Source organism: Euprymna scolopes, chromosome 36, assembly GCF_053919585.1.
Source record: "Euprymna scolopes isolate OS-2025 chromosome 36, ASM5391958v1, whole genome shotgun sequence".
Classification (NCBI taxonomy): Eukaryota; Metazoa; Mollusca; class Cephalopoda; order Sepiida; family Sepiolidae; genus Euprymna; species Euprymna scolopes.
Genome location: NC_136517.1, coordinates 64574267 through 64586300, shown reverse-complemented (window position 1 = coordinate 64586300; position 12034 = coordinate 64574267). Strand labels below are relative to the sequence as shown.

The window sequence follows — 12034 nt, the reverse complement described above, 5'->3', positions numbered from 1 at the left end:
CTGTCCGGGAGTTGTTACCAATGCTAAGGTAGCCGAGTTCCTATCAAGGGCACATAACTCGGGTAATATGTTAACACTTGCCTCCCCATGAGCGCAGCTCCCTAAAAAGGGGCACTCTGGATAGGAACAAAAATAAAAATTGTCTCGGTTATCAGAGCAAATCTTCCATTTACAATTCTAGGTGGTCCACAATTCCAGGCCTTGCCCCTTCTCAAAGAGAAGGGGTTAGTTTATTGCTGAGGCACCCTTGCCGGAGAATGCCAATGGGACTGCCCAGGCACTTTTTGCAGGCCAGGGTGCCCCTTCTCGGGGCGCTGACTTCTCAATCCTACTTTTTGACACTGATATCTAAGTTTTTGCATGGAGAGAGAACTAAAACCCTTCAGTTCAGCTCAGCTAAGGAGCACTCCCATTTCGACTTGATGAGAGTCAAGTCGGCGTTGTCGCCGTGATGACCAGGGAGCGACAGAACACGCTGTGCACTCCACTTTCTACTACTGCTTGCCTCCTGAATCTTCCTCTCAGAGTCGCCACCCCAGTTCCTGAATTCTTGAACCTGCTTCAACTCTGGCTCACTTCCAGTTACTCCAGCTTACTCCTGCAACGTCTCTCACTCCTGGTAGTTCCAGCACTTGCAGCCACCAGCTCCTGCAGCACACTGATTTGATCCAGTACCCACTGACGTCTGGCTACCCGCTCCAGCACCCACTAACGTCTGATTACCTGCTCCAGCGCCCACTGACGTCCAGCTATCTGTTTCAATGCTCTCTGACATTCAACTACCTGTACTAGTGGCCACAGGTCAAATTACCAGTTCCTACCTCAAGGACGGAAAAATCTCAACCTCGGGAGACACCCGTCCTAACTCCGGTTGATCCTGAATCTGTTGCCATACATTTTACTATTTATTTCTTTGTAAAAATGAAACACGATTGGTCTTTAACCAAACATCTGTGTTTGTCATCCTTTGCTATTCCCATTATCTCTTTGCCTTATATCTACTTTATTAGTTGTTCGTTAATCTTGCTTAATTTTTTTTTTTTTTTACTTGCTTTACTTAAGAAGTATTCCACAATTCCGCATGCAAGACATAAATTACTGATTAAAAATAGTTTGGCGACAATATTAGTAAAATATAAACAATTAATAATTTCGGTAAATTGTGTAAAAATGACAAAATGTCTCATTCTAACATTTAAAAGAAACCTCGTTAGTAAGAATAAAGAAATGGGTTAATCGTTAAAGAGTGTGTAGAGATGTTGACGATTATACAGAGCTGTTGAAAGAGAGAAGAGTTCCTGAAAGTGTTTCAAGTTATGGTTTGTCACTATGATGGATTATTTGTCTCCTAGAAGTTAGTAGTAAGAGCGTGTGTCCATGTATGGACGGGGGAAGGGGTCCTGTAGCATGATAAAGAATGTTTGCATGTGTATTGCATGTGGAGATAGCCATGTTGACTTTTTTGTATTACGTCATAGTCGAAACTCGAACCTGTAGGCTGGGTAAGTTATTGCGCGTGTCCCAAGAGAGAAGTTTGGAGCAACAGATTATTTCCATGTTGAGTTGATGTCCATCTAAGATCTGCGAATAAAGAGAAAGAGTGTGTTGCCGGCTTGATTTTTTTTATAAACTCGGTCATGTAACAGAGCTGGCTTCTGATTCGACAAGCCAGGAAGGAAGTGTACTTCAAAATCTCCAGCAGCGAGAATTCGCCCCTACTTGTGTTTGTTGCAAATCTGTCTGCTACAAATATTCCATTGTTTGAATTGGTTTTCGGAAGAAAACCAAAGATGTTTATGGAAATAAAAGAAAGGTTTATTTACGTGTGTCTGTCTGTGATGGTAAGTTGTATATTAGAACATTCGAAGTGGTGAGGAGTTTGAATACGTCCGTCAGTGACAGTTTCTTATAAAATCCGCTTATGTCAACACGAGGCTTGTTCAAATTTGTTTCATAGAATTGTTTAAAATTTCTTTAATTTTAACCAATTTCAGTGGAATTTGAAATCATTAAGTTGCTGTTGCTCGTTGTAAATGTCAATTACGAATTGTTTTGACAAGTTTACTTCCACAATTACCTCCGGCGAAGGTTGTGAAAAAATAAATGTTTTGAGTGTCCTCCAGTGAAAGTTATTTTGAATGGCTAGTCACCAGTAACAAATTTGTGTTTTGCCTCAAATACTCGGTGAACAGTTATTTATTTTTTCTGAATTGTTGCTTTTCACTGAAAAGAATTTTTTGTCAGTTAGTTGGCAAGGGAAGTACTTCTTGTTACAGAGAATCTTAACATACCACATGCAATGTTGTCAAGTTGATCCATTTTACTTTTTATATATTCTCTAGAGTTAAGTTTATGCAGGATGATTGCTTTATTGTAACGGATATTTACAGCACCTGCATTTAACGGATATTTACAGCACCTGCATTTAACGGCGTAAGTTAACCCATTTTTTTGTTTAAGTATCCAAGGTGAGCGTTTAGGGATATTTTATTAGAAAAAGGCATGAAAACAGCAAAAGTCTAGTATTAGTTTTTTTGTACATAAAAAGGAACGCTTTCTTTATCTTGTGTTATATATCATCTTCATGTGCTGTCCTTCATGTCCGAAGACGACTTCCTGTGAACCATCATTCTCCACTTGTCAAGGTCGCGACTGAGGGTCTGCCAGCTTCCAGTAGGGATCAACCTGTCCTTTAGCTTTTGTTTGATGGTGTCACGAAACCTGAGCTTAGGTCTGCCTATGCCTCGTACCCCATCCTCCAGTTGTGAAAACAGTATCTGTTTTGGTAGTCGGGAGTTCTCCATTCTGTTTACGTGCCTGGCCTATCTCGGGTTTTTCTGGATGAGCAGGTCATACATGCTTGGTAGGTTGGCTTGTGATAGGATCTCCCTGTTGCTGACAAAGCCATACTACTTGACATTTAAAATCTGCTGGACGTGTCTCATCATATAGGTGTTGAGTTTGCGGGCTACCAGTTTGTACACTGACCAAGTTTCTGCACCGGTGACGAGAGGACGATGGCGCGATACACCAAGCATTTAGTTCTGAAAGTCAGGTCTTTATTTTGCCAGACCTTCTGTTTGAGTTTTCCATAGGATATGGAGGCGTTAGCCATTCTTGTAGAAATCTCCTTGTTCATTTTGTTGTTGTTCATGACCGTGGTCGCTAGGTATTTGAATTTGCTGACATTGTAAAGCTCCTGGTCTTGAATCTTAATTGGATGGCTTGTTGCTGGTGATCCAGGGGATTGTTGGTACATCATTTCGGTTTTCTTGATGTTAATCTTCAATCTGAAAGTCTTGGCTGATCCTGCAAAGCGAGTTATGTCCTGAGCATCATCGTTACTATGCGCTACAAATGCGGTGTCATCAGCAAACATGAGCTCCCGTACGAGTATCTTTGTTGTTCTATTTGCGGATTTGTATGCATTGACATCGAAAAGGTCCGCTCCCTGCCTAGATCATATAAAAACACCCTTATCACAATTTCTAAAGGCATACCGAAGCACAACTGACAGGTAGAGTGAGAAGAGGGTTGGAGCAAGGATGCAGCCCTGTCTGACACAATTCTGCACGTCGAACGGATCGGAGAGCTCGCCCTTCAGCTTAACTGTGGCTTTCATGCCTGAATGAAGGGCTCTGACAAGACTGGTGAAGTGTGCAGGAAAACCAAGCTTCAGCAAGAATTCCCAAAGAGTGCTTCGATCCACCGTGTCGAAAGCCTTCGTAAAATCCACAAAGATCATGTACAGCTCCATATTTTGCTCCACACACTTTTCCTGGATCTGTTTGAGTGAGAAGATCATATCTGCTGTGCCTCTGTTTGCACGGAATCCACATTGTGCCTCAGATAGCAAGGTTTCCGCATGCGCTGTAAGCCTGTTCAGGAGAACACGAGTGAACACTTTCCCAGAGACTGAGAGCAGTGATATACTCCTGTAGTTACCGCACAGCCTGCGATCTCCCTTTTTGAATATGGTCACTAGCTGTGCATCTTTCCAATCTTGAGGAACAGTTGCAGTGGTCCATGCATTCTGTATGATTGTGCAGAGAATGCTAAGTAGTTTTTGTCCTCCTCGTTTGATGATCTCAGGGTATATACCGTCAGACCCAACTGATTTGTCATCCTGTAACATCAGCACTGCTTTGCAGATTTCATCTGAGTCAGGGCATCTGTCCATTCAGTGGTGTGTCGGGAACTGCTCCAGGTTGATTATTGCTCGTTCGTCAATGTCTGGCGTCTTGTTTAGCAATGTTTTGAAAGGCTCAGTCGATCGTTTTAGAAGCTTGCATTTGTCAGTGAGGAGAGTGGAATTGTCGCTTGCAAATAGTTGATCGGGATGGCTCACATTTGGGCCCCAGACTGCTTTCATACTCCCATAGAAACCCTTCATGTCATTGGTGTCAGCCAGAATCTGTAGTTCAGCAGCCTTAGCCATCCACCAACTGTTCTTAAGTTCCCTACATCTTCTCTGGAGCTTGCTGTTTGCCTTAGCATACTTTGCTTTGATGGATCTAGTGTTCCTGAATAACATTGAACTGCTGGCAGCGTTTCTCTGGTTAATGAGTTGCTTGATTTCTTCGCATTTCTCATCGGACCAGTCCTCATGGCGTTTCCATCTTTGGATGTTTCATAAACAGTTTCTTTGAAGGGCAGCCAATCTGAGTTTACATCTCCGGTTGGTTCAGCAAGTCTCTCATTGAGAGCATTCACCAGCTCTTCTCTTACATTTTGACGTTTCAAGTGTTATATATATATATAGCCTGAATTTTCTTCAATATCCAGTTGAACCAATGTCCACAGAACGACGTCCCCTCGTCGCCTCGAGCCTGCTGTTTTGTTTCAACTCGCATAAAATTTGCATACAAACATTAACGAGGTAAAAAATAGCCAAAACTTTATTGACCCTCAGACAATATTCTATCACGTGTCTCAATTGTGCCACATTGATATTTTTTATTGTAAATTTTGTTTCGAAATGTTAAATTTACAATATATTTTCATGGACCATTACATTTTAGAGGCCATTAAAAGTCAATTATAGATATGAGACGTGGTCTATGGTGGTAGTGACTGGCGTTTGGGTTTCGAATCTCGCTAACTCTTGCAACACTGAGTCATGCTGGAAGCTGCTAAAAGCAACCAAAGATGCAAACATCAGCAGGCAAGATTTGACCTCTGTATTTTGGAATGTGCATTAATTACTTTGGGAAAAGAATCATCAATGGCGAATATTATATACGTGCATTAGTGGTGCACTTGAAGGATGAAATTGTCTCCAAAAGACCATAAATGAAAAATAAGAAATTTCTCTTTCATCGAGACATTGGAAGAAAGACTCCCTCCCAATGCTCTAGAGAAAAATTTAATTCAAAATGATATTAAAAATCGGATCCTTCTACAAAAAAGGAAGCTAATTATTAGAGAAGCATTGGAATTAGTTTATCACCTGTATCAGAAGTCTTTATCTAATGCAAAGCAACAAAACTCTTCGGTTAAAACGTCAAGCAGAGGTCCGCTAGTCACTAGTTGAGTCGAGTAAAGTTCGTTGTTCACAACACGAGATACACTTTGACATTCTCTATTCGCATGTCTTAAACGCTTTTCTCACTCCTCCCAGCGACTCGCCTTTTATGTTTCGGGCACACCCAATTTGCATATACCACACGAGACTGCTCGAGATCTACGCGTGACCGTAGGCTTTAAAAGGCAACAGCCACTATCTTGGGCCTCTTTTTTTTCTTTTTGTCTTTCAGCCTGCTGCCGAGACAGATTTTCGCCCGTTTCTGAGGTAGGTCTTCTCTGTCTATCACACTCCCTCCTGATCTCATGATCACAGAAATGGCAATGGGGTGGTGATCGCCGTCACCGGGTGCTTCTCCGAAGGGGAATGATGCATGCCTCTTCTTCGCTTAAGCTCTCGTCCACGGACTGGGGGTTGAAGAATACCATTTCCGCTGGGAGGCTACTGATATCAGAGTCGTCTTCTTAGGGAACTGCTGTGAACCAGAGCGATGTCTCGCTGGTCCCTGACTCGGAGTCAAACTCGTTCCCATTGTTCACGGGTAGCCGCGATTGTGTTGTCAGACCTAAATCCTTAATGTGATGGGGCACACCGTCGACACGCACTGTTTGCTTGCTGATCACTTTAGTGATGCCTCCAAGTCCATACTAAGTCGTACATTGGCCGCACAGGTTCTTGATCCAGACAACATCCCCTTTTTCCAGCCTCCCTCCAGTTACTCTCGTCTCAGGTACTGGGTTCGTTTCTATGCTCTTCACCCTAATGTGATACCTGTACAATATATCGACCAGTGCCGTAGGGGGTGATACAGCATCCTTTGGGGTCACGTTGTATAAATAAACTGCTTCAGACACCATACAGCCCATTCTGGCAGCAATAGTTTTGACAGTCCTGTGGTTCCGCTCAATAATCCCATTCCCACTCGGTGCGTAGGCATATCGGAACCGCAGATGTACTTTTCAGCCATCAGTAAACTTTCTGAATTGTTCACTGGTGAAAGCGATGCTGTTGTCAGTTAGTATCTCCATTGGAGGGCCACGTTCGAGGAAGATGCCATTTAGCTGACGGATGACTGCTGCTGTATCTTGCCAGCAGAGCAGCCACCATATCGCAAACCTAGATGGGCCGCAGTCAAATGTTAGTAATGAAATGTTAGGTAATCCTCGCCGTTGTAGTAACATCTACCGCCAGCCGGCTCCAGTGGCTCTTTACATCCAGTTTTCCTTTTTCCCAGCTAACGGATGCTGAGTCGATGGATTGGCAAGCCATGCAGCTCTCAACCTCTCTTTTAACATCTGCGTTTCGTACTTCAAGGTCATCCAACTTAGCAAAATACAAGGTTCTCTTGATCCCTGAATGTCCACTTTGGTGGTGGACTTCCTTGATTCGATCAAACTGAGCAGAACATGCAGCTGCGGCACAGGACGGTTGTATGGATTCGATGGTTCTTCTAGTGGCGTCAATCCATCTGCGGGGAAGTCTTGTTAAACAATCGGCCTTGTTCAGGCTGGATCTGACCAAGGAGATTTCTATTGACGGCGCATATTCTTTTTTTGATCCTTATGATGATATCGAGCCGCCGTCGGATGAGCATCTCGCTTGTAGCTTTAGTTTGTACTCTGGCCCTCCCGGTAAGGGTGTCTGAAATCCACTTGTGGATGCAGGCAGAATCTATAAACAGTCGCAGGGTAGTCAACTTCCAGAAGATCGCCAAGTTTATCCCCTTGATGACGGCATCAAGCTCTGCCAGGTTTATATGCTGGGAGTCCTGTTCTAGGCATAACCAGCAGGCATCTTTCACCATGGCTCCATCATGGACTATAGATACGCCCGTGGCAAGAGAGCTTGCATCAACCCACACGCTCGGGTCTAGGCTGTCGACGCATCATCTGGCTGTCCTCCTTGTGCACTCTGGTGAGGACTTCCTCCAGTATCGTGTTGAGAGAGGCATCGTGTACCACACCATCCCATCCAGTGGTGACCTCAGATGCTCTCCTTTTTATGAACGCCACCGCAACAGGAAGCCATCCATCCACAGGGAGGTGTCCAACCAATTTTCCGCACCAAGAAAATATGTTTCTTCACGTAACATTGCGGGGCATGTCTGGGATTCCATTTCCCCTTTTCCAATGCAGGTTGCCGTCTTCTCTCCAGACCTGTAAACCGAGCACACGTGCACCATCTTATAGTCTCTCTGGCTCCTTACTGAGAAATCCAAAGTTGCGGAGATGCTCCTCTACATGCATTGTGGATACAACCCCTTCATTCACACGTCATCAATATATGCAGATGTTGCCTGCCTTATGCGCTCATCCTAAGCCAGAATGGTGTCAACAATCGTTCGCATAATTGATGGCGCCACGTTGAGTCTGAACCCCATATGGGTTAAGCAGTATCACTTCCCGTTAACCAGAACTGTCTGATAAGGCCATAGTGAGTAGTGTACACGCACTTGAAGGTACGCCTTCCAAACATCAAGTACGCATACATTAGACCCTGCTTGCCACCATTCCCACAATTTATCAGCGCATACGTCTGTGTGGGCTGTAAAGGGGTCCACGTGTTTGTTTAACTCCCTATAATCGAACACCGGCCTCACTTTTTGTTTGTTTGTTTGGCTGGACAACCGCCATTAGGGGAATTAAACACTTTGGAGGCCCCAACGCCTTCTCGGGATAAGGAACCAGCGATTCATTGTCGATCCAGGTCTGTAGTTCCATATCATACTCTACACGAGCTCTGGGGGAAATCTTGTCCCGTAAGCCTTTACAAGGGCACGCTTGATTTCCTTGAGGTCACTCTCTTGGTCCTCCAAGAGTTGCCGATATGTCTCACAAGCCTTTCAGCCACAGTGGCAGTACTCGCTTGACCTTGATTACCTTGCACAGCTCACACGTTAACTTTACATCAGCCATTCTACTATTGGAACGTCCGTTGCTGCGCCACTGAACTCGGGGATGAGTCGGGGAACAAACTGTCTTAGAGCCATGATTAGAATACAGCTGAAATAGCTTGTATCAGAAGTCTTTGTCTAATGCAAAGCAAAAAAACTTTTTGGTTAAAACGTCAAGCCAGAGGTTCGCTAGTCACAAGTTGAGTAGAGTAAAGTTCGTTGTTCACAACACGAGATACACTATGACGTTCTCTATTCGCATGTCTTAAACACTTCTCCCACTCCTCTGAGCGACTCGCTTTTTATAATGTTTCGGGCACACCCAATTTGCATATACCACACGAGACTGCTCGAGATCTACGCGTGATCAGAGGCTTTAAAAGACAATAGTCGCTCTTTTTTTCTTTTTCTGTTTTTCAGCTTGCTGCCGAGACAGATTCTCTACCGTTTCTGAAGTAGATCCTCTCTCTGTCTATCACACCACCTTAAAAGGAAATTATGTCGATAAAGTTGAATTTTGCCTTAATAATCTAAAAAAAAAATTATTAATTAGGATTTGCATTTATCGAGTTATGTGTTTTCACAGATTGTGACTTCAACATGAACATCATTTTGATAAATAACTGCATTTGTTTGCGCCATTTTGTTGCGTATTTTCAGAATACATTTGAACAAAGAGAAGAGATAGGAGGGTGAAATAAAAATGTTTTAGAGTGAAAACGTAGGTAACTATTACTGATGTTTTCTGGTTAGGTAAACGTTATGTGAAATATTCCAAGTAGATTAAAGTAAGAAATATTCTAGACCAAGCAAATCGCCTGTATCACATGTTTTATTAATGTTGATGTAGTTGCGTGTTCGAAAATGCTTATCAAAAAACATTCTGGCATTTCAGAATTTGTTTTTTCATATAATTAAAAACAAAATAATGAAATTTAAATAAAACTACATGAATATTTGTCGATACAAATAATGTTGACTTTAAGGAAAGTTTTTGACAACCAATTCTTTATTTCATTCATTCGGAAATATGGTGAAAAGTATTTGGAAGAAGAAATATAAGTAAACAAAGCGTTCATTATTAAGGTTGAAGATGTAGGTAAAAGCAATAGGAATAGCGTCTAAATAAAACACTGACGACGTGAGGTTCCCAAAACTGAACCTATTAAAACAATTACCAGATGAAATGGATGATCGTGGGAGGTTAAGGTTAATGTAAATGTGAAAAATGACTGTAACCTCTTTTGTAAATAGGGAAAAAGGCTGTTGTACATTAGAAATTAGTGTGAGATACGAGCGAGTATAATCAGCTACCCCTTTTCTTTATTTGTTCATTCAGCTTACCCGTTCTCCTTTCCTTTTCACTTCTGTAATGCCATTTTTAGTGTAAGATTTTCAGATGCGGACGAACGCTAAAAAGCAAATGGTTTGAACTTCTACTCTTTTTCTTTCCCCACTTCGTTGAGATTTGCTTTCTTCATCATTTCAAAATCAAGAACGTGTAAACTCCAAATATTTTCCAACCAATAAAAATAGTTTCAAAATCCAAAATTAAATGTGAAATTAAAAAAAAAAAAAGTGTTTTGTTGAATTTCAATTGTTTTGGTGAACAGAAATTCAAAGTTCTTGACCTCAACACCTTACAAACGTAAGACAACTTGAAAGGAGACGAAGCAAACCCATATTTTCTGCAATTGACCTAAATGACTGGTGAAACAGATTAGCATATAAACTTTTGGTTTGGATGAAATTTATGAATTGGTGACTGGAAGTGACTTTATTATATAGAATATGTGGATTGGCCGGGCGGAAGGTTCATATAAGATTTCAAGATGTGTAAAATCTCTGGCTAATATCGAACATTAATTCAACCTCCCAAAGAATATATTTAGAAATAAAATGGCTGAAAATGAAAATAAACGTAATGCTTAATGAAAACGTGTCATAAATTTCAATTTTGCACAAACTTTGGAATAAAACGGAGGTAATTTTATTCAATTATATTGAATGTAAGAATGTTCTTTGCTACATGTTAGAGGAGTGTCATACACATATAGACTTCGTTTACCCTACCTTCCTCCTAAGTTATTGTTATAACTTTTTATCAACAATAAAATTCATTTCATAATTAACACATGTTTCCAAAAGCAGGTGGGAAGCCATTGTCGCCGACGAATACACATATTTGCGATTCATATTTATGGCTTGAATCTTCAACTTAAAAATGTCATGCATAGATTTCATATACAAAATATTAATTGCTGAGGAAAAAAATTTAAAAAACTACAAAATCAGTTACAATCTTTTACTGTGTTGGCAGCTACTTTGGTTTGTATTTAAATACTTTTCTCTCTTTCTTTTTCAGTTTCCTGGAAAATATATAAAAAGAATCGGTAAGTAGCAAGTCATTTTACCTACGACTTGTGCGGATTTTGTAAATTAAAATATATATATTCGTATTCCTGTCTGTTTGTTTGTTTGTTTGTTCACAAGTTGATTAATATATACAAAAATCCATTACTTTATCATATTATTCATTCCTATATATACTATGATTATTGCAAAATATAAGAGTAAAGAGGTGACGTCATTTGCATATTACATTAAGGAAAATCGACTTTATTAAATAGCGGTGTATTAGTTATTGTTTATAGTGAGAGAATTATTTTAAGTGTTCTATTTAAATTTATTATTTAAATTTGATTTATATTAATAATATATTTAATTTTTTTTTACCGACATCGATTTTTATATGAATCGGTTTGAGTTATTTTCCTTGGGCGCAAAGTTTCTTCTTTTTGTTTATATGTATATAATAATAAAGAAACTGGTCAATATTCTTAGTATAGCAGGTGTGGTGAAACCGAACTTCATGTCGACCCTGGCAACGCTGGGTATCCATGCTAGTGTGTATATATATATATATATATATATATATATATATTTCTTTGAAAATATGATTTTTTTTACTCGGTTCAGGTGTTTGAATGGAGTCAGTAAGTATTTCTTTTCTAACTCTGCGGACTAATGGCAATCCACATAATTTGTCTCTTTTTTTTTTAAATTAAATATGTTTTTAACTCTTCTTAAAGTATTTTTAACAAGTTTTATTAATTCGTTGTTCTTACTATAAGCCCCATTTCCTATTTGGTCTTATGGGGCTTTTACATCTGGTTAGGACTGCTTTATAAATTGATATTTATAATATATTTAAAGTTACCTATTTTGGATTATCTTTGTAAACTTAATTGTAATTAATATTTCATTTATATAATATATATATATATATATATATATATATATATATATATATATTACTATCAAAAGTACCCGTCGTTAACTGGGTTCAAAAACAGTCTAAAGAAAATGGACTCTGATTTATGAAAGTATGATAGGTTATGAAAAGGAAGGTTGTAAATTTGGGTTGAATTTGGGGGTATCAAAACCAAAGCAAAATATGATGAAAGTAAAAATAAAATAGATAAACCCCATAATTTATTATACCATACCTGTTCACACTGAAACACTTATCACAATATTCTGTGGATCTATATAAAAAAAAACCTTGTTAAACTTTATGATATATTTCCATTCTATGGAGGTCAGGTGCGAACGAA

General features: G+C 40.0%; 1 protein-coding gene across 1 annotated transcript in view; it reads left to right on the top strand.

Annotated features, from left to right (window-relative positions):
- The window catches only part of LOC145260552 (uncharacterized), a 227956-nt gene that overhangs the window by 52242 nt on the left and 163680 nt on the right, over window positions 1–12034 (top strand). Inside the window, exon 3 of the mRNA XM_080118788.1 lies at window positions 10783–10810. Within this exon, the coding sequence (XP_079974914.1) occupies window positions 10783–10810 (28 nt within the window). The remainder of the gene's footprint in view (window positions 1–10782; window positions 10811–12034) is intronic.